Genomic DNA, 25,558 nt, shown 5'->3' on the forward strand with positions numbered 1-25,558 from the left:
CTGTAATATATTTATAGGTTATATATATATTATTATGAATTTTTAAAATAACTCAGTGAATGCTTTATATAAAACATTAATTGTACATAAAAATGAGAGTTTATCATATTCCGAAATAACATAAAAGTAACTAAATAAGTGTTTCCGTATATGATACGACGATAATAATATATATATTAAAACAATAAAATATATTAGCGTTAATTAAAAATTTTTTTTTTTTTTTGAAATTTAAAAAAACTATTTTAAATTTATCTATTTTTTCATTTTTTTTTAATTATTATAACTGTATAGTTTTAAGAATAATACTTTTTAATGTAAACAATAATGTAGAGTCTTTTTATAGAACGATTACAATATGTTTCCTTGCATATAACATTCCTATCTGTCACAGGAATGGTTTCTATATATAAAGTTTTAAAATAATAAAAAATAATATTTTTTTCTTCTATAGATATGTTTAACAATATATTATATATTTATAATCATTGTATAATTTGTATCCTTAGAATATATTCCTGGCATTATTGATTTGCAAAAGAATGAATTAAAAAATAATATATTCCATTTAAAATTATCAGAAAAGTTTTACTTAAAAACATTTTTTATTAAATAATTTGCTTATTTTTATATATTATGTACATAATGTAACCTTTATATTATACTTATATTTTAAATATATTTCATTTGAGATACCTTTGCATTAAAGCACATATATTTAATATTTTAACGAAAAAATACTTTTTATCTTTGATTTATTTTCCATATTTTTTATTACACTAATATTTCCTCTAAATGAATATTTTTAATTAAAAAAATGTAAAAATAAATTAATTTCATGAGTATAAAGAAGTTTTTTTATAAATAATGATAAATATTAAAATTATTTAAAATTAATCATTTAAAAATTTATGCCAAAAAAAAATATATATACTTTAATAACTTTAATATATATATTTGTTCATACGTGATGTTGTAACATACAAATATCATTTTTTAAATATATAAAATATCATATAGTTTGTAAATTTTATAATTAGTATGACACAAATTTTGTAAAATATTTTTGTTTTTTTTATTATCATTCCTACTATATTTTTGCGATAATTAATATTTTTTATCATTTATATATATTAGTTCCAAAACATAGTATTTATAAAATTCGGATAACAAATACAAAAGCATCTTTAAAAATAGAAATTATTCTTTTAATATGTAGTATAATGCATAATCTATATTCTATACATTTCGTTTTTTAGATGTATTTCACATTTTGTTTAATATTAGGAAATCATATGTTTTTTTGTTTTTGAAAATATAAGAAAACTTTATTTAATTAGTGTAATATATTAATGTATATATTTTGAATATTTAAGAATGAATTCAAAATATATTTAATTTATTAAGGTTTAGCATTTATATATAACATTATCATAAAACATTAATATTATATTTGAACGTTTTTTTTTTATCGATTATTTAAAATAGTATATATATATAACTAAAAATGTTATGAACAAATAGTAAGTTTAAATTTACAAATGTAATTACATTGTTCTTTGTGATTAAAATTATATTATATTATAATTAAATTTTTTTTGGACTATATATATTATCATATTAAAGAACTTTAAAATATAACAAAAAATGATATCTTTCTTTTTCATAATAATTACTACATCTATCCTTATAACATGGACATATCATTATAGCTATGATGTATTATGATAAAATTATTTAGGTATTTTTACATTATTGACATATTTTTTGGTTTATTCTTATTAATTCTATTATGTAGCAAAAGTGTTATTATTATCTAAATGATAAATATATCTATATATTGTTTTTAGTGTACATTTTATAATACTGTAGGAAAGTACAATTTTAATAAAAAATTATATATAAATAATTATCAATTGTTAGCACAATATGGAAAGAATAATGTTTAAAATATTACATGGGTAAAAAATATGATACATAATAATAAAGAGAACTAATATAATGTTAGAACTAAATATGGAAGTAGTATAATAGAAGAATCAAACAATAAAATAAAAGTATATTATACAAGAAGGAATTCGATAAACAATATAACAGACATAAATATTTAGTATTTGAAAAAAAAAATATATCCCGTTTTGAAAGAATATAATTTAAACATCTTGATTATATAGATTATATTAGAAAAAATGCATCTTTAGTGATAAAACTTATGGAGAAATATTATTTAAAAAGTTCGGATTACGAATATATTTATCTTTTATACTGCTCTATTTGGTATTCTTTTTACTATTAATTAGTATTATTAAAACAATTTTTGAAATAAGTTTTGAAGCATTGTATTTACGAGTCTTCGATGCATTATGTGTTGTATTCTTTACAGGGTATATTTATATATTTATAAAAATTATAAAAAATATGTGAATTACGAAAAGCAAATACATAAAGTAATAATAAGAAATATGTTTCTCTTTGTAAAAGTTCATGTTAAATAATAACTGTAATATATTTGAAGATATATATAACAAATTTATACATAATTGCTTAAATTTATTGGATACATCAGCATATACCTGGCATATTTGATAAACAAGTGCCCACAAAAAATATTTATAATTTTTGTGTGGATTTGTATGTTGTAACATTTCTGAATCTGTATTTTAAGGTATTTTTTTAGCACAATTAAATATGTTTTTATATATAATATGGTGTTTAATTAGATTGACATAAAAAATATATATTTATGATTTAAAATTGATATGTAACGAATAGTTCATATAATTTTATTAAGGAGTCATAATTTATACATTAAATATAAAACAACTGTTCCTTTTATTTCATGTGATACTATTCTAAAATGATTATTTATTGACTTAGTTTAAATAAGACCATTATTAATTTGGAATTCAATGTAAATGTTGCTCTTCTCTGTAAATAATAAAGCAAAATTAATGCATTTTCTTTAATTAATGTACAAATATTTTTTATTTTTTACTTAAAACTAATATTAATATTTATAATACCAAATATATTTTAAATGAATATATCATAGAATTTTTATTCATTGTAAAAACCATTTTATGAGTTCTTTAGTTTATTTTCTATAGTATAAAGGAGAAAGCATACATATATATAATAAATAAATATGCTTATTAAACATCAATTTTTTATAATTGTATGCTAACTTATGCATGTCATGTCTTTACCATTAAATGAAGAATAATTCACATTTATTATTTTATTATAGTGCTTAATTTTGGTATTAATAGATTCTTACAAAAATGAATTATATATATATTATATTTTATTTTTATATATGATTAAACTATATATTTATTTTAATTTAACATAATTAGGATATTAATTTGGTGAATTAAATATGGTAATATATTAATATTAATATATATAATTCTTTTTTTTTTCTTATAATTGTAATATTTTATATATGTAAATATATCTGTAAAAAGCTAAGTAATTATTGGAATTAATGGAAATAAATATAAATTTTCTAAAATCATATAAATGTGTGGATATTTTTTTATATATACTTATTATACATATGTATATAATTATAATTATTAAAGACTTATATCATTTTAAAAATGTGATAAAATATACGTAGTTTTTATGGAGAATTACTAATTAGTTTATATTTGTAAATTTTAATTTTATAATAAAATAAAATCAAAAGAAAATCTATTATTTTTATATATATAATTCATAAATACAAAATGTTTTTTTTGGTTAATTTATTTTTTACTGGATATATTTAAAAAATTATTCTATTTTTCTTTGTAAGCTTCAATTAAATAAGTATAATGTATATTATTTTGTAAGTAAATGCTTTGGTAATATATATTATGATTAAATATCAATTACGAAATATAATTCTTTTATATTTAAAGGGAAATGATAATATAAAATTAATACATGTTTTAGTTATCATAAAAACGCTTTAAAAGTTAATGTGGTGTAAATAAAACAACACAAGCATGTATTTTTCCTTGTAAAAAAATACATAGGACCTAGGGGAAATAAGAAATGTATACATATATAGAACTATATGGGGATAATGAAAACATATTTAATTAGAAATCTTATAAATAGTACACATTTAATTTTTTAATAATTTTAAGTATTATTATATTTTATTAAAATATATTACCCTAAAAAAATACTATATATATCTGGAGAATTTTATTGCAAGATATTTTTTTTTTTATTACTAGTAGTAATATATATTTGCATAATTAATTTTTCGCACGTAATTTCCTGGAAGATAAAATACAAGTGTTTGCCTCATATGAAAGATATAAAGAATTCTGTTATGAGGAGAACGTAAGTTATGTTATTTATTATTGTAACGATTTAAAAGATGGGGATGAAAAATTTAAAAAGATTTTTAAGAATGTATAAATATACCTAAAAAAATTGCCTAGTAAAAATAATAAGGAAGATCTTATAGATCGCTTTTTTTATTTGCAGGTATCTTTTTATCACAGATTGAGGAAAAATTTAAATACTCGTAGGAATAATAATAGGGAGATTAGTTTTATTAATAATCTTCTGATGTAGAGAATGTTATCAATTTAAATAATTTAAGGATTTCAACATGTTGGTTTAATTCTGATTTTAATTTTAAAACCTATAAAGATGTGAATCATTTACATGATTATTTTTAGAATTACAGTTTTATGAAAAGTAAAATAAGTGCTGTAAATCATGAGGAGAAAGTGTATTTGCCAATAAATTATTCATATTAGTATATTATATACAAACTTTATAGGGAGGTGATGAGAGTGTTTAATGATAATAATTATGCAGATAATTGTAGGGATTTTATTATTAGTGAAATGTATAACACGCTTACAATGTATTTAAAATTAAAAAGTTTTTTCTTTAACAAACTTGATATTGAAATTATAAAGGCAGCTAAATCTAAATAAATTAATTATTTTGTTAAATATACTACAGAAAGGATAATAAAAAAAAATAAAACATCAATAATGATTAAGAATATTAATATTATTGTTTTAGAAACTTCTATCAAATTAACATGTAATTCTTTCATTATTAATTCGTTAAATGTTTCTGAACTTAATGCAGTATTTTTTAGTGTGTATCCCCTTTTAATTATTAATACATAACTATATATATTTTTTTTTTCTAAAAGGTTACCACTATAAATTCATTGTACTACATATATATTAAACTTTTTTTTTTTAAATATTATCTCAATTGGAGGCTTAATTTCATAACAGTTAAAGAAAATAAATATATATATAAATATTAATAAAGAACATACATGTTAATTATAAAAGAATGGTTCAACATACTCCAGAACAAATTCATTAAGAAAGATATTAAATATAGATTATTATGTTCCATGATATGCCTCAGAGTTATTGGATATGTAACATACAAAGACAGATAATAACAATATTCAAAGTACACACATATGGTTTCATATAAAATTCAATTCAGAGGGAAAAAATGAAGAATTACAGATAAAGAACATGCAAAGAAGAATATAGTTAATATTAAATTATACGTTATATCTATATAAAAGGAAATATAATTAATCTAAAACTTTTTAATGAAGGGAGATACGAGAATAATGCAATTATAATATTGAGAAATATTAGAAGGTATAAAATATATTTTTAAAAAGATATAATTTAAGAAAGTATAAAAATAAATAAAGAAAAATATTTTTAAATAAAATAAAGAAAAAAATAATAAAAATGGAAAACAAATAATTTGAAATTAATACATTAATAGGAAGAAAAAAAAAAATCTATAAAACAAGTTTATATATTAGAATTAAGGTATTTGAAATACAAAAATATTTATTTTTATTTCACATTTGTATTTTAATAAGTAAAATGGAGAATATGATTTATAGAAATATTTACCAAGACATAGAATTAAATATACGTAACGTAAGGCGAATTAGTAGGTGTTTACTTATACGTCATGCATAATATAATTATTAAATTTTATGGAATGGTAGTTAAATAATATTTGGAAAACATATATGTAAATAAATGCCCAAGTCTTATAGTTAAAACTTTTTAAAGAGATAATTTTCTACATAATGAACCTAACGAAGTAATTAAAATAACTTAATATATAAAGTAAATATAGAAGTTTTGTTATATATTGAAGTATCCGAAGAATAGTATTCATTATATATGAATGACTATGTGAGTATATTAAAGTAATGAAGTACTCGATCATATGTATAGGAATGAATTGTATGTTATAAAATTATATAATTTATAAAAAATGAATTAATAAATAGTTTTTCTTAAGATATATGCTATTTTGTGAGAATGCTAAATAAACTAAAATAAATGAAAACAAAATCATATATTACCTTTAATACATAATCACTATGTTGAATAAAAAGTGATAAACTCATATAAGTGAATATTATGAATGTCTTTTCTATATGATTGTCCATATAAAAAGAAAAAAAGCTACTAAGGGATAATATACATTTTAAAATCATATCATTATAAAAAAAGTATAAATAATAAAAATGAAAAACTTGTACAGTTCATTCATTAATTAAAAAATATATTTCTTCACGTACAACTTATTAGACCCATAAGTAATAGCATAGTTAATATATGATATGACATGGGTGTGCAGTATTACTAATAAATAAAAAAATATTAAATAATAAAATTTTTGTAGGATACATTTTATATAATTTTATAATTTTTTTTACCGAAATATTGATGTCAAACAAAATTATTAAGTATTATATATTCATATGATCTTATCCATATAACAAATTATAAAAATAAAATAATAATATAAATGATAAATTATGAAATATTACCACGAAATATAACATAATGCATTTAGGTAGATAGAAAAATATTAAGACTAATATTAAAAAATAAAAGCATAATTTAACTTATGATATAGTTGCATAACGTAGAAAAGAATGAATATATTAAAAACAAAAAGAAAAAGAATTCAAAAAATTACTTTTTCATTTAAAAAAAAATTAAAATATTTAGAAAGTGACAATTAAAATAATTCATTTATGAAACAATAAAGTAATAAGTTTATTATGAAGTAATAAATATGGTTCTTTTGTTAGACTATAATTACATTTATATTAGGAATAAATATAGAATTATACAATTTCTTCATAATTACTTTTTTTTAATTTAAAATTATCTTTATATTTAATAGTTTTCGTTCCTTTTTTTTTGATTAATTTTTTTTTTTTTAAATGTAATATGAAATATTTTTTTTATGATTCGTATAATGTTTTGTGCGTATAATAATTTTTTAGTTTCCATTTGCAGTGATATAAACCACAATTAAAAAAATTAAGATATATAATATTTTTGTAAATATGTATTTCGCACAAAAGCAAAAATTAAATTAAAATATATTTACGTATATATTTTTTTTAAATATATGCTTTTTATGGTATGTGTTTATAAAACAAAAGAAATAATAAACTTATTTTAAAAAATTGTTCTGAAAAAAATAAATTAATGATTTTCTTAACACATTATTATACTATTATATTAAAAAATATTATATATAATAATTATTAGGAAATATATTTTATCAGAATATTCTTGAAATTATTACTAATAAATCATAGAAATATCAACAAAAAATATTTTTGATTTTTTTTTTTTTTTCTTTTTTGTTTTTAATCATAAACATTAATTTATTTAATGAATAAAATACGAAAAAAAAGTGTTTTTATAAATTTATTAATATATTATATGCAATAATAAAATGTATTTCTAAAATATAATTCATAATATTATACAGATACAAAACTTTTATATGGATTATACTTTTTAAAATATAAAATTTCATAAATTATAAACCATGAAAATCCCATTTCTTACAAATGTATCTTATTTCACAGAATTCATATTATATTAGTTATTACGGAATAATTTATAATGGAAATGTTCTTTTATTAAAATTTAATTTTTTCATTTATATTTATAATTAAAAACATTTAATTATAGTTACTAAATTTTATAATATGCAGTTTGTGTATGTATTTGAAATGCTAAGGAAAATTAATTGGAATCAATAATTAAAGCCTTAATGCATAAAATTATATATAGTATCTCCATTTTTCACTTATATTTTGAATAAACCAATAATTTAGAAATATTACAATAATGATTTCTTTTTATTCGCCAAACATATAATAAATTATTATGAAATCAGTCTACTATTCGATAATTATTTTATATATTTTGAATATTTATAATTATTAACGAACTTAAATTATTTTAATTCGAATTAGATTTTTATAAGTAACAATAGAATAAAAATTTAATAGTTATTTTTCATTTTCTCTTTTGTAAAATACATATATATATATATATATATATATATATATATATTTTATTTAGATCTTTATGGAGCAACGTCAAAAAAAATTTTTAACTAATGTAGCAACCCTTATTATTAGTTGTACACTATGCTATTCTTAATTTTTTCTTAAATGAATAAATTATAATATTAATAATTAACATAATGGAACAAAAAAATAAGTTGCTTTTTTTTAATATAATTGCTGTCTTTATTTTTTTAAGTTGGGTATAATATTTTAACAATGATGTGCTATGACAATGTTTTATAAGATTATTTTGTATTATTGATATTTGACTTGTTGTATTTTTAATAATACTTTTCCTTTGAATAAAATTATTTAATGTTTAAATAGGAAATATTTATATTTTTTTTTTCTTTTTTTAGAACACATTTAACATATCTTTGAATGAAAACTGCAAACATCGTAAAAAATTAGATACAAAAATTTATAGATTACTTGCAAAATATAAACGGAATAAGGATTCAAGTGTTGTATTTGTGAAAGTAAAGGTTCCAATTAATGAAGAATATGCAGAAAAAGATGTACTTAACAAGGATGAATTATCAAGAAGAAAAAATAATCAGTTATGTAAACATATATATAATAATATCGGAGACTATGAACTATCTAGGGAAAATAATTCTTCTGTATGCACAAGAAGAGATTCACATTTTGGAAAAAGAATATATGACCATATATATTATAAAAATCATGTTAGGTTTGCTACGAATGATGATTTTAAGTTATTAAAAAGTAGTAAAAAAAAAAAAATAAATATGTTACGTGCTTTATTTATCATATATCTACCCATTGTAATACTAAATATTGCTATGATAGATTTTAGTAATTGGGGACTTAGAGAAATAATTCCAAAAGATTGGACCATACCAATAATTATATTAATATATATATTGCCTATGGTGTTTATGCCATTGGCTATTTTTATCTGTAAGAAGGTTGAAAAATATGATAAAATGTTATATATAAAAAGTAAAATGAATAATAGGAAATATCGTCCTTCAACTAATATAAGTTTTTAAAAAAATTATGATCATTTATTTTCTTAGCTACATATATTCATTACAAGCATAAATATAAGTACATAACTTTTATTAATCCACCTTTAGATAAATAATCTTTTTCATAGGAAACAGTAAAAATAAACGTTTTTCATTTTTTGATGAATTTGAATGTTTTAATATTTTTGAATTTGTATTTTAAATTATTCTTTTTAGTTTGACAAAAGGTTATATCCTTATATATATATATATATATATATGTATATTAAAATATATTATTTTGGAAAAAAAATATATATACATAAATATGTTTCAAAATAATTACGGAAAGGCATAATAAAAGTAACTTTGTAGTTATCTTTTGTAGTTTGTGTGTGTACCTATAAAATATTGTCTTGTTTTTATTATTATCATGTTCTTTCTTAAAAACTATTTGTTGATATATTCAAAGAGAAGTTTTATTAATATAATATAAAAAATTAATTATCTCCTTTTTCTGATTAAGATACAAATTAATTGAATGATTATATATTATTGCTTATTGTTGTATATTTTATTTGTTTAAATGTACATATGTAAATTATATATTTCATAAAAGTTATTATCATATATTTAATTTTACTTAAAACACAAATTCATTATATGAGAGCTAAGAATAAATTAAAATAAAAACAAATCGATGTAACTTATTTTATCAGATTTTAGGAGTAATTTAAAATAATATAGAGAATAATTACTATATATTTATTTAACTTTGTTGTCTATTTTTACTAAACAATTTGTTTAATGAATAATTAAAATGTAACATAAGGCCCAAAAATATAAAAAACTTTTATGACATTTTAAATATCAGAAGAAAGAGATAAACATCTTTTTGTTTATTTATATTTTATTTTATGCTGTAGATCAGGTTTTAATATTATTGTGCACTAAATATTATTATATTTTAAAATTTCTAGTAAATATTAAATTCCGCTTAGTATACTTAACATAGACTGTTAATTTAATTTTTTTTTGTTTGTTTTCCAATGTTTGCTTTTAATAATATTGGGAAATATTGAGGAATATTAAGAGTTTTGAATATTTAGTAATTAAGAATGTTTATTTTATTTATATTTATTCTACATTTTGTTCTGAATATTTACTGAATTATTTATTTTATGATGAGTGTGTTGATTTTTCCTTCTTTTTGTTTTTTTTTAATAATCTTATATTAGATAAATTCAATAAATTCAATTTTATTTTTACATTAAATAAAACTATATATCTCAAATGCGTTATGCTTTAAAAACACATAATAAGAAGTCAGGGTACAAGTCCATGAGTATAATTAAATAAAATTAAAATGCTCTGCCAATATACTCACTTGAATTGTGGTACATTAGAATCATAAAATATTATTAGGTAGGAACGTTTTAGTTCTTTTTTCAATATATAAAACAAATATTATTGCAAGTTCAAATTAAATTCATTAAAAAAAAAATTAAATAAATACAAAAAAAGTATTTGACAAAAAATTAGAAAAAATAAATTATTATAAAAGGACAAATAAAAAAATATATATAAAAAGTTAAAAATAAAAGTTTGTACATTTTATTTATGCTCCTCTTTTTATTGTTTGATCTTTATCATTTGTACTTAATAGAAATGTTTATATAATCCAATTTTGTGGGCTTCTTAATATCTTTGATATATATCAGTTGATATTTTGTAAATCATTTGATGAATGAAGCTCATCTTCTATATTTACTACGTTAAATCTTTTCCTGTCAGAATGCCTATAAGTACGTTTTAAGAAGCGCCTTGGTCGTCTGCGTGTACTTAAATCGGTAAAATCAAACCTATACCTTTGTTTTCTTTTTCTATGTCTACGTAAACGTGATCCGAAGGGAGTAAACTAATATATATATGAAAGTAAAAAACATGTAAAATATGTTTATTTCACAATTACAATATTTTAAGAAAAATATGTTATAAATATTAAATAATTATGTATACATACAGTAAAAAATAATTTTGTATTTACTTTAAAAAAAAGGTAAAATATAAAAATAATTCCCATTACTAGAGTAACTCCAGTAGAAATACGGACAAAAATGTTGTTTAATATATTTGATTCATTAGATGATCTCCTTTTCCTTACTGCTACACGATATTGTTTTAAATCGGATTCATTCCATGTTCTTCCAATCTGAACTTTGTACTTCCCAGTTCTGTCTATTTTTGTAGCAAAATTTCCTTCAACCAATACATCCATATACTCGCAAAGTAGTTCTTCATATTTATTTCTACCTTTAGATGGACACTGCAGTGTTCCTCTCTCGTCAAATTTCCATCTAATAGGACCAGATGCGTCTTTCACAGGAGGTACAGCTTCTTTTTTTACTGTAATTTCTTCAAAATCCCCTTCTTTACTTTTTGCTTCACGTAGACCTTGTAATACATGTCCTTTTGATGGTTCTCCTCCTGTTTGATCTGCCCTGGACTCTGAAATCGCACTACCTGAAGAGGATCCACTAACAGATGCTCTTGATCCATCATCTACAGTTGTAGGCGCACTTCTAGTTAACATGACAGATGCTGCTAATAAATTACAATGTTGACGTCTCTTTTCACCTGGTGTAAGTTTGTCATTATCTAAATAATAGCATGTTCCATAAGTAATTGTGTTCAAAGTTTCTAGATCTGATACTATAGAATTTAATTCTTCTTCATCAAAATTAGCTCTAATACTGTTTAGCCCATCACAACTTCCTTTGCCTTTAGATAGAAATGCAGATAAGATTTCACTAGGATCAAACTTATCTTTACAACTTAAAAAATAATGGTCGCATTCTGATTTCCCATACCAACAACAAGAATCCTTCCAATTGTTATATATATCACTGATAGATTTAAGGTATTCTTTATATTTACCATTCGTACACTTATTACAATTTTCACTAGTTCTAATAGTGTTATAATTTTTAAAATAATCATACAAATACTTCTCTTCGACTTTATAATTCAGTCCCTGCAAATTCTTAATATCAAATCTATATGAACAATCACTCCTTTTGTAATGAGAGAAAAGATCAAACTGTAATTTATTAAATTTATTAATAACATCTTCGATATCATTATTTGATGCACCTTCTTTAAACAAATTCCATATTTCTTGATATACCCAGTTTCTATAGTGCGAACAATATTCCTTACTTTTTTTCAATTTATCCTTATCAAACACATATTTTAAAAGTTTTGATACTTTTTTACAAAGTGTAACATATTTTTCTTTGTGAGTAGAAGTTATTCCTTCAAATTCAGTACAATGTTGGCCATCAGTCACATCTTTAACTTCATCATCCAATTCTTTATATATATTATACGGTTTTGAATCCTTAAAAATTTCTTCCTGAAAATTGAAAGTATAAAATGAATTATTCATGTACTAAAATATTTCATACAAAGATTTATTTTTCTCATGTTACATGTGAAAAGTGATAATTTAATATAGTATAATTATCATTATTTCAACTAAAAATGAAAATATACATAATTTACAGCTTCCATTTCTATAATTTCCTTTCCCTCTTACAATGTATATACTAGATTATATAATTAAAACTATATATATATTTACGTATAAATAATGACGACATATTTACAATTATCACATTTCGAGCATTTTCTTTTTTTTATTAGTAATTACATCCATTTACATATTTCTTATAGAAATGTTATACTAATTTATTTTATAAAATAAGTTATAACTGTATCGTTTATATTAAATTAATATTGTTCATTAAAACCGAAATAACTTTAACATTTATGCGGTATAATTGTAAATAGTAAAAGAGAAAGAATGTATTATAGAAAAAATTTATTCTCTCTCTCTATATATATGTACATAAGTAATTAATTGTTATTATCTAATTTTCTTTAATTGAAAATATAAATTTTAATATAAAAAATAAAAAATTGTAATGCCCTATCATATATTTTTGTTTTCAAGCATTTTTATACACTTAAATATTTATATATATCTAAATATGGTATTCCATCAAAATTACCAAATTTCCTTGTTTAGAAGTTATTTTTTTATTCGTGAATATAATCATCACCCCATTAAAACTATATCTTCTACTCTATATATGCGCATTACCATAATTAACCGAGTTCATATTAGAAAAATTATAAAAATGTAATTAAAAAGAGAAATATTAAGAAAAAAAGAAAAGAAACACAAACAAATATACTTTTTTTAATGATAAAAAATTTTATTTAGAAAATTTATTTTACTTATAATTCCACTATTTAGGTAAGCTATATTTAACGCAAATACAAATTATTTACCTCTATTAATGACCACAATAAACTGTAAGTCGATATTGTTTTTTTTGTTTCATTATTACAGTTCACATAGCATATATTATGTTGTACATCAATGCGCATATGAATAAAAAGTACTAATCAGATCAATCATTTTTAATAAAAACTTTAATATGTTCATTCGCTTAAAAAGAAGAATAATAACATTTTTATTTTTCCCGCATAATAAAAATATTATTTTGAAGATAACTAAAAGGCAATTAGCATAATTCAAATATAGTTTAATATTAAATTTTGGAAATATATTTGCAATATTTATTTAATTTTTCATAGAAACTAAAAAAATATTTAAAACGAACATTATTTTGAAGCACAATTTGTATGGATTATTTAATCCTTTTTATACATTTTCTTTTGTTTAATGATAAATGAACTAAAATATAATTTATTATATCAGTAAATTATGAAAATATTAAAAAATGTTTTCTTATTTTATTAAATACATATATAATATATATATATATATATATATATATATAACATTTTTTGTTTTAAAAATAAAAACGTATAAAATATTGCAATTAGAGCATAAGTCAATTATTAGCATGTTTTAATAAAATTATAACACATGAAAATTAAGAAAATAACATTACAAACTATATTGTATATATTAATATACATGGAAAGAAGATTTATTTTCTGTCAATTTTATGCATAAGAGAAAATAAATATTTTTTATGTTACATATTACATTTATATTTTATATAATTTCATTTTATTTTTTGTTTTTTTGTTTGCATAACTTGCTGGTTCGCATACTATGCCTTTGTTTTGCTACATAAATAAATTATTTTATTATGCTAATATTAATATAACTTGTTTAAGTGCAAAATAAAAATGCGAATAAAAGTATGTTTTCTTAATGAAGTTTCTTTAGAAAAAAAAAATAAAACTTATAATAATACTTCCTTTTACATTGAATAAAAAAAAATAATAGTATTGCATATTTTTTCAAAAGGTATCATATGTTAATTTTTATTTATTTTGTTCTTATAATTTACTTATTATGTTATATACTTCTTTGGTTAGAGGTATTAACATCTGTAAGATTACCTTATTGTCACTCATGAGATTACACAGAATTACCTAATAATACAATAATGGACATTGCATAATGTAAATAAAATGCTTTAATTATTTTTGTTTAAATATATCTTCCTTAAATACTTTTTTAAAAATTTTTTCTTATTATGTTAGATTATTTATTTTAGATTTCGGTAATCTCCATATGTTAAATTCCATAAATTATATGCTTCATAATTTCTAATCATAGTCATCATACAATTACCATTAGATATATAAATTATTTTTATAATCCTGGCTTATTTTTGTTTATTACTTTAAATATGTTATGCTTCAATATATTAAGTATATCAAATGAACCAATTAATCCATTAATTTATTAATATTTAAGTTAAAAATTTTCCTCAGATTATTTCTATGTTTGCTCTACATTATAGTTTAAAGTTAAATTGAAAGGACAATGATAAAATATTTTCTTTATTATTGAATGTACGTAGTTATATACAAAATTTATTTTTATAAAAATGTGCACACAATTATTAATTACTTCACATTTTTATGTTCTAAAGAATATAATATTATATGAAAAAAGTAATACATTCGAAAAATATCCAAATTTAATATTTTTTCCAAAAAATCCTTATCTGCTGATCATATATAATATAGTATTACTTATTATCTATTGTTTAAAAATAAAATATTTAAAAAGAAAAAGTATCCATTTTTGTTAGCTATTTTGTAAGTTCAGTTTAAATGTAAATATAATATACTCTTTGGGTGACCAAATTATAATATTACTCAGCAGTTAAAATAACAGATATATTTAGTGAAATATTAGATATACTCTTATTAATAATGTTTTATATACATTTTTGTCGAACATTAATTTAAAAAAATATAAAAAAAAAAAAGTAATTTATGAATTTTTTAAATTAGAAAATATGTTTCATGTAACATTTTCTTTAATTGAATGATTGTGTTAAAGGAGTATATTTTCCATATAATTCATTCATTTAAATTTACTGTTTCAAATTATATTATGTGGTATTATAAACTACTTTAGTGTATACAATAAGTGTAAAAAATTCATAAATAATTCATTTATTTGCTATATATTTACTAAGTCTATAAATAGATATATAAAATTATATGCATATTCCTTTGGTCAAATGAATGGATAAATGAATAAAACACCAATGTACCTCAATTATATAACATCTATTAATAAATACTTTATATTCCTATATATCTTCTACTAAAGGTATATTAAAAAAATATATTATTTTACTTAACCTTTTCACCTATTGCGAAATTTTTAGTAGTTCGTTAGAGGTTTAAGAAATATTTTTTCAAACTTTAAACGGATTAATAACCTTTTATAAATACGTAATAGATAATTTGATAAAAAGACTCGTACTATAACATTATATATAATCATAAAACATATAAATTATCACAAAAGTGTTAAATTTATTAGTTTATTAACTTCTTAAATTTTAGAATATCACTAATAATATATATAATGTATTTACTTATTAATACCATAGAGGGAATACAAAGCGAACAATAGAAATCCATACATTTCTTGTAAAATATTCATCCACAAAAAAGTATTAACTTAAAATGCATATATATATATATACTATTATCCTAAATTTAAAATTCTATAGAATATTGTACAAGCAAAATGATAAACAGTCCAGGGGATATATTACATTATGCTTATTGATTAACTAATTTTTTGTGTATGGACAGATGGAATGAAAAATTCTGTATATAAGGATAAATAAAAAAGTCAAAACACTTGAAGAATGATTAACTAATATTTCTTTAATCATTCGCATAATTAGAATTCTCTAATACGTTTATTTAGACGATGCTAAAATATATACATTACACTCACTAAAAAAAGGTAAAGAAATAACTCAATCCAAAAAGTAATTTTAAAAAAAATAAGGATACTCCTTAAAGAATAAAACAACTAACACATATTATTAAAAAAATAAGTCTTTTATTGTTGCTAATTTGATAATCATAGCAAACTGCATAAAATATTCAACATATTTAATATACTATTAGTGAAGCATCAAAAAAATAGCACAGTTCTTAGGAGTATATAAAAAATATGCTTTCCAATATTTAAGCCAAAATTAATTAATAATATTTGAATAAATAGTAAATATATTTAAATTATTCAGTTTGTATATACCTATTATATAGCTTTCGTTTAAGTGCTTTAATATACATATATATATATATATGTCTTTTTATAATTATTTTATCAACTAAGCAGTGAATAACTTGTGTAAATGTAGAAAAGATATACATTTTATATAACACTATATGAACATTATCACCCAATATATTTCTTATACATATTTAACAGAACATTTTAGACTAGTTGATAATAATAAAACAATTCTTTAAAAATTATTCGAATTTCACTAATGATGCGAATTCCTATAAATATATGTTCTACTTACGCCTTCTCTAATTAATATTAGAAATAAGAAAGGGAAATTTTTTAAGTTTTTTTTATTTTAAAGCAAAATATGTAGTTATACATAGAAATATTATAGCTATCTCCATATAAACGGTATACTGAATTATATAAAAATTGATTATTAAAGTGAACATTACATAATTTGTAAATATTTTACTATTTAACTTGTGTAGATATGATTATAATATTTTGAAATGTAATATTATACTTTATATAAATATTTTTAATTGTATATATTAAATATGTAAACGTCATAATATGAAAAATAAGCAAAATTTATTAAAGTATATATATATATATATCGCTAGAAAGTAAATTTTTAATTATATTACAAATCCTTAATAATTTAAACTAAAAATTAAAGTACAAAATATATATTTATATTACAAGAAATATAAAATTATATAAAGACAATTTTTTAATAATAAGTGCAAAAAAATATAAAAAATTCATATATATTAGATAATTGTATTGGTGGCATACATTTTTTTACAATTGAATATATAAAATTATATTTTCTTTCAGATTACTAAAATAAATTTATAGAATTAAATTTTTGCAATTAATAATTGTTTCTCACTTTTTACTAGACTTAGATTAATTTATGAGATAGTTTTATGTATATTAATTTAAAACAGTTGTATTTTCCAAGGAAGCAGAATGAAATATGAAAACAAGTTTACTAGTAATACAAATATACTAAGTATTATAATATGAACTAATAAGAGACATAATTATTCTTGGCATTCTCCGTTATAAGAATAAAAAACAAAAATCACAGTTAACGGCAAAAGCGCAAGTGCTATAATTAAAGTAAAGAAAAACAAAATTACAGATCTTAATGGATGTTTATGATCATATTTTACACTAAAATTAATTTTATCTTTATTAATAATACAATTACGTTTATTACTTGAGCTGATGTTGTCTAAAGATGAATCATTCTCTGAATATAACTTTTTTAAAGATTTGTGTATGTTTTTATTGTTCTGAATATTATTATAATGTTTTAATGTAGGAGATTTTTCTTTTAAATTATTCTTAACGTTAGAAGCTCCAATTTTTTGAGGTTTTTTACGTGGCATAAAATAATTCAATTCTTCTTGATACGTATCATTGTATATTGATTCATTATCTTCTTCTTGAAAAAAGTTATATTGCTTTAATGCATATGGTTTTTTTTCAAATGATGCAATACTCTTTCCTTTTAAATCATATATTTTTTCTTTTAAACATTTATGTTTATCTTCCAGCGATGCTCTTATTTCACTGCTTAACAATCTGCTATATTTAATATTTAATATCTTATTTCTGTTCAATTCCTTGTTCCGAGTTTTATCGCAGATATTTGACTATAAGTATAAGTTCATATTAAATATTAAAAAATGTATATTTATATATTATATGAATAAAATATTCCTCTCATGTAAAAACATAAAATAAAAAAAAAAAGGAAAAAATTAAGTATAATAACTATGATACCTCGTCAGAATATTTGAATATCCATATTAGACAGGAAAAAATAAAGGCTCTAATAAAAAAATATCATTTCAGTATTTGTTTTATAATAGATATTTTTAAGTTGTAAAAGCTTATATAATATTTTACTAGATATATTTATTATTTTTCAAAAAAAATTACACGAATAACTTGGAACTTGACTCAATTATTTTCTATTTTGTCGATATAACAATTCTTAAGATTTGTTTTTAATATAAATATAAATGTAGTACATAATGAAGTACAATAAAACAAGTTATAATTAATAAAAATATTTTCGTAAAAGCTATAATTAAAATACTATTAATTAATATTATTCAAATAAATCAAATAAAAAAGTATTTAATGAGCACGTTACGGAAATAATTGTGTTAATATTATAATTTACCATACAAAATTTCATTTCGAAAAACAATTATATATTTATATACATAATATTTATTGATAAAATATTGCTTTAATGAGGATATAATGCGAGAAAAAATTCTAGAAATAAAATATGTATTAGAATATATTCAGAAAATATTTTTAGAAAAGTTATATTTAGATCTATTGTTAAAAAATATACTGTAATATTTTTTTAGAAATTATTTACACTCTTGTAATTATTTTTGAAAATATTTTTTATAAAAATTATTAATTAAAAAAGAGAAGGAATATGTATAGCAATAACAAAATTATAATATATTATACTTACATTTATATTATATATAGTATTATATTTTGATATAATTTGATATAGCATAATTATTAAATGCTTAGTTGATAAAAAATATTATTATTTTACATATACATAGTTATATTTTTACATTATATAAGATATATGAAAATTTTATTTATTATAACTTCAATCTTGCTGTAATTTATGCGGATGATGTACATTTATATTTTAAATCAATAATTCCAATAATATAGTTATAAAAATGTATATTAAAACAATAATATTTGAGTGGTTATTATACCTTATTTTATAAAAGCTTCAATAATAAATAATATAAGATAAATTAAAAACAATAATAATTAAATTAAAATTTGATTATTAAAAGTATACATTTTAATTTTTAACATTTTACTAGTATTATTTGCGCACATTATTTTTTTTTATTTCAAGATATTTTTTTTTATGCACTTAGGTTATTTTTTTTCTCTTAATATTATATTTATTTTTTCATTTCGAAGACTACATTCAAAAATATTAGTAAAGTGCCATATTGTTTAAATGTATTACAAAAAAATCTTTGAATAATTAGTTTTTATTAGATAAGATGAAAATTAGCAGAAAAAAAAAAGAGTATAATGAAAACGTTTTATTTTGGATTTATATGAAATATTTTATTTATTTATTATTATTTGTTTTTAGCTTTTGATATATGTTTACTATAACGTATATAAAATAATATTTATAATTTATAAAAAAAATTTTAAAATAAAATTTTATAAAGTTAAAATTAAGGAGGATTCAAAATAAAAGAACAAATAAAATTTCGAATTGTGCTATTATATGTAATGTGATGCTGAAGACATGTTCACGATAAAAAAAAAAAAAACTAAAAGAATCTTTCCCATTTTACTTTATATTTATATTATATATATATATATAATTAATAAAAAAAATGTAAATAAAATATTTGATATTATATATAACAAATTAATATATATTATTTTTTATTAAAGAAATTTATAGTGAAAGTACTTATTTTTGTATAGTGGTAAGTAAAAAGAAAAAAAATAAAATAAGTGTCATTGTTAATTATTTAATTATTCTACACTTTCCATTTTACATTATTTTATTAAGTTTATGTATTTGTTAATTATAGAATAATTAGTTTAATATTAAAAAAAAATAAAATTCACAGTTTTATGTATGTTCATGTATTTTTTTATTTATAAAGAAGAAAAATAAAATAAAATAAAATAAAACAAAGAATAAATAATAAAATGGATACAATTATACTTTATTTCTAAAATAGAATCTAAAAAGAAAACTTTAATTATGATCGTGTGATATTTAAAATATATAAAATAGATATGATTAATATGTGTATTAAATAATTTAATTTTAATTATCATTTAAATATTCTTTAAAAATATGAATATTCCATATAATATTTACACCAGAAATAAGTAGAAAATGTTGTTTAGTTGTATTATTTCGATGGATTAATCATTTTGTTTGTAGAGGAATTATAACATTATACTATAGTTACATCAAATATCAGTAGAAATAGTGATATCCTTGTATTTCAAAAATCACGGTTTATTTCTGAAAAAAAATAAAACAAAACAAAATAGACATGAAAATAAAATTTCTAAAATATATATTTTTTAATTTTATCTGAATTTTTTTTCTATTTATGTTTTTTATTTTTTATGTATAAAGGTAACTTTTTTATTCCAGCACTTATGCATTATAGAAAAATAAACTTTCTAATAAATTTTGGATTGGTTCCTGCACTAATTTATATAGATTATATTAAAAATATATTAAGCGGATATTAAGTGAAAATATAAAGAAATATTACTATATAATTATTGTATTTTTCTTCTTTACGTTATCATTTAAAACGAAATGTGTACATATATATATATGTATAGTTAAATAATTAATATGTATAAACTAAAATATATGATTAAAATGTTAGAAGAGTTTAAATAAAGACTTTTAATTAAATAGAATTATGATCATTATAATGAACAGTTTTTCTTATGCTAAATTTATGTGTAATATGGAAAAATGTCACGAAAAAAAAAAATCAAGTTCCTTCTCATCATAAAAATTTATTAATTTGTCCATTGTATATGAAGTTGTCACTGTAATAATAATATGATATAGTATAATTAAAATATTTATACTTGGTTTTTTTCTTTTTGTTTATTATTTTTTGTTTTTTTTTTTTTTTGCTGTTGTTTGCTTAATTTGTGTGAGCACAATTTTCTTATTATGAGGTAAAACACATTATGAATTTATAAAATATATTTTTAAGTCCTATTTTTATTTCCCGATTAGAAAAACAACAAACCAGGGGAATAATAGGAACTTTTCAATAGATTACAAAAATATTATATTAATATAAAAATATATGAGGGAAAATTAAGCAAAAAATGCAATTTTGAAAAAGCAGACATCTTAATATGATTAATATGGAAATAGAGAAAACGAAGAAAAAGAAAAAAAAATAAATAGGAAAAATAAACCTACATTAGAAAAGATTATATAAAACAATAACTTAAAGAATATAGAAGGACTAATTAAATTAAAAGATATAAGGAAAAACTTAAATAAAAATATAAAAAATTAAAACACAAATTAAGGGCTGTAAATAGGAATAGATTTATTACTGAAAAAATAAGTTATACTTTAAAATCCTTCACCAAATATATTTTTAGAATTGTGCATTGGATATACCGTGCTATAAAGATAAAAATAAAAAAGACCAAAATTTAATTAAAATGTTTATAATAAAATACATTTATGCGATTTACAAATATTACTTGCTGAAACACTTTTGATATTATTAATCATGTTTCTTTGTTTAAAAAAGACACATTATAAAGTTTTAATTTTTGCTAGTATATGCCATGTAACATTCACATAATTTTACTATAGCTTTAAAATAGGATGTAATCAAAAAGAAGAGTTAGATTTATTTTTATGCATAATATATTTCAGCAAAAAGTTATTTATTACATAATTTAAAACAGTATATAGTACTTTTACGAATAATACACCGTAGATGTATATTCAGAAAATATGTAACCATTATAAAATCACCAAGATATACTTAAATGTTTTGATATACCGTAAGATGATTAATGTGAATTATAAAATTTTAATATATTCTGATATATTATCTTCCTATTTGTTTTATATAGTATTTTTTTAAACTGCGTAAATGATGTTATATTTATATATATGTATGCATTTAATAATAATAATCATTTATGATATATATATTTATTTAGTAACAACTTAATTATATAGAGAATAAGCTTAAATTATTTATATATGATACGTATATTTGGATAAATATGAGTAATAAATTTAAAATGGCGCTAATATTTTTACTGGATATAAAAATAAAAAAAAATATATATAAAAAATAAGTTTTGCTAAAAAAAAACATCTCAATTAGTTACATGAGTGTACGGAAATCTTTTATTAAATAAAAAGTTATATTTATAAATAATTCGTATAATTATGTATTTCTCATAATATACAGCACTATTAATTAAAATACGCTTTTATATTTTTTTGTAGAAATGGAAATTTGTAATATTCGAAAATTAAGAGGAAGTGAAGTAATGGAATATGCTGTGGTTATGAACCGATTATTTTTCCAAATACGTTATATTTATAATATATATAAATATATATTTAACACGTATATAAAAGAATAAAATAAAAGAATAATTATCTTATTTTAATGTCAGTGCCACAGGATAGTATGAAACACATGGTATAATTAAAAATATAATATGATTTTTATCTTAATTTACAATTTATTTTTTTTAACAGTAATATAATTTGTCATATTAATAAGAATTTACTATTGCATAATAAAAAAATACATTTAATATATAATATTTTGTTTTTTTTATGTTTATTTCATAAAAAGCTAATTTATTTTATTTAGATTTGTATCATATTTTTAATACAATATATTATTTTGTGTAGTAATAATTTACATATAAATAAAATATAAACCAATGTTCCTTTCATTTATAGAATTTTCAGGAAAAAAAACTATATATCGAATATTTTTCTAAATTATAATATATTATTTTTAAGACTTCGTAACGATAATATCTTATATCGTAGGTAATTTTATTTAAAATTCTTTTAAATTATCATAATTATTAAAGGTGCTTGTATACAATGTTTACTTTTATATTTTTTTTTTTTTTTAAATATGCATATTTTAGTCGATGATATAAATTTTTTTATTTTTGGAAAAAAAAAAAATAGAAAATAACGAAAATAAATGAAATCTTAGTTTTAAAATATTTACTTTTAGTAATAATAAATAAAATATATTTATATAAATTATATAGTAATTATTAGGTTCTATTTATAATTATTAAGTATAAAATTATAAAACCACTAATTTGGATTTACCCATTAAATATATCTATCATAAATTTTGTTTTTTTGCATCATAAAAGGATGAATTTATAAATATTGAAAGAATAGGCATGTTAAATATATATCATCTATAATTATTTTCTAAATTGAGATTATATATCATTACAGTTAAATGAAAAATTAAAAATATTTATCCCTTTATTATTGTTCTTTATTATTGTGTTAATTAATAATTAAAATATTTAATTAAATTTATATTAAACTTAAAATTTATATGTAAATATAGTATAATGTTTTTTAATTATTATGTCATTAAAATATTAAATAAATAAATCAAATTTAATCACATATTAAAAGATAATATGCACAAATCCTTTTTTTTATATACGTATAGAAGTGAATTTCAAAAAATGTGACATATATCTACAAAAATTTATATCGACATTAAAAAAAACTAAAACAAATCTATAATTCATACAACGGTTTAATCATGTATAGGTATTTATTTATGCATTAGAGATATATCTTAATGTTGTCTATAAATGTTTTAAGTTTTCATTTTATCTTAGGAATATATAAATATACATAGAATTTATATTAACTATTAGTAAATCTTTAGTATATATAATTTATATTTTTTTAATAAAATAAAAGTAAAAAAATAAGAATTTTTTTCATATGCAATGCATAAGTATAATATTAATTTTTAATTTATTTTTCAAAGGTCAGTTCTCGGGCTATTTCTAAAAAAAATAGTCAATATATATACATGTTAATTTAATTTTAGTAGTAATTAAAAGTATGGAATTATTAATTTTGTGTAGTACTCTTCTTTTCCAATAAGTAGTAGGATACCAATATTTATTAATTTATTTTTTATATAAGTAATTTTGATTTAATTATATTTTATAAATATTGCTATAATATATATACTAAAGTAAATAAATGAAAAAAATAATTTTTTTTATTTTTATTGTTCATAAAATTATATAAACCTATTTTCTAATTTATGTTATTCTGATATTTGCACATATTATGCAAGTTTTAATTTTTTATTTTTTAATGCTATATATATATATATATATATATACATTTAATTAAAAGGAGTAGTAATTAGATACATTCATTTACAAGCATTCTTTTAGAAATAATGATATAATGTAAACTTTAATAAAAATTATAATTTTCAAGAATAATTATAGAAAAATAAAAAATCACTCTTTTTATACACTTGAAACATTTATTTAAACTTATGATATGTAGTATATTAGTAAAAAGTTTTTTGAAATATATAAAAGATAATATAAGAATGAAAATGCCCATGTACTAACTAATGTAAATGCTATAAAATATAATACATAAAATTATAAGTAGTATTATTTTCTACATTTATTATTAATATTATAATATTGTTATAATAATCATATTATATTAGCTATAAAAATTTTTTCCAAGTATAATGTATATAATATTATAAGTATTAATAAGAAAACATTTTTAATATTAGAAATTATTTTATTAATATGCATAGCAGTGTATTATTTCAATTTCTCTATACTATAACAAGGAAATACATCAAAAAATTAAAAAATGATATATATATATATATATATATATATATTTATTCTAAAAGTAATCAAAAAAAAGTTATTTAATTAATTTGTTATATTAAATAAATAAAT

General features: G+C 18.5%; 3 protein-coding genes across 3 annotated transcripts; 1 reads left to right on the forward strand and 2 right to left on the reverse strand.

Moving 5' to 3' along the window:
* Window positions 1–8,538: 8,538 nt before the first annotated feature.
* Window positions 8,539–9,417, forward strand: PmUG01_10053800 (Plasmodium exported protein, unknown function; the record flags this gene model as incomplete). The annotated part of the gene is made up of 2 exons (XM_029005738.1): window positions 8,539–8,601; window positions 8,761–9,417. The coding sequence occupies 2 exons, from the start codon at window positions 8,539–8,541 to the stop codon at window positions 9,415–9,417; spliced, it is 720 nt and encodes a 239-aa protein (XP_028862297.1).
* Window positions 9,418–11,092: 1,675 nt separating this feature from the next.
* Window positions 11,093–12,948, reverse strand: PmUG01_10053900 (PIR protein; the record flags this gene model as incomplete). Its single annotated transcript, XM_029005739.1, has 3 exons — window positions 11,093–11,293; window positions 11,423–12,790; window positions 12,931–12,948. 3 exons carry the CDS (start codon window positions 12,946–12,948, stop codon window positions 11,093–11,095), a joined length of 1,587 nt encoding a protein of 528 aa, XP_028862298.1.
* Window positions 12,949–18,027: 5,079 nt separating this feature from the next.
* Window positions 18,028–19,196, reverse strand: PmUG01_10054000 (Plasmodium exported protein, unknown function; the record flags this gene model as incomplete). Its single annotated transcript, XM_029005740.1, has 2 exons — window positions 18,028–18,645; window positions 19,182–19,196. 2 exons carry the CDS (start codon window positions 19,194–19,196, stop codon window positions 18,028–18,030), a joined length of 633 nt encoding a protein of 210 aa, XP_028862299.1.
* Between the last annotated feature and the right edge of the window lie 6,362 nt (window positions 19,197–25,558).

This window comes from Plasmodium malariae (assembly GCF_900090045.1).
Source record: "Plasmodium malariae genome assembly, chromosome: 10".
NCBI classification, from domain to species: domain Eukaryota; phylum Apicomplexa; class Aconoidasida; order Haemosporida; family Plasmodiidae; genus Plasmodium; species Plasmodium malariae.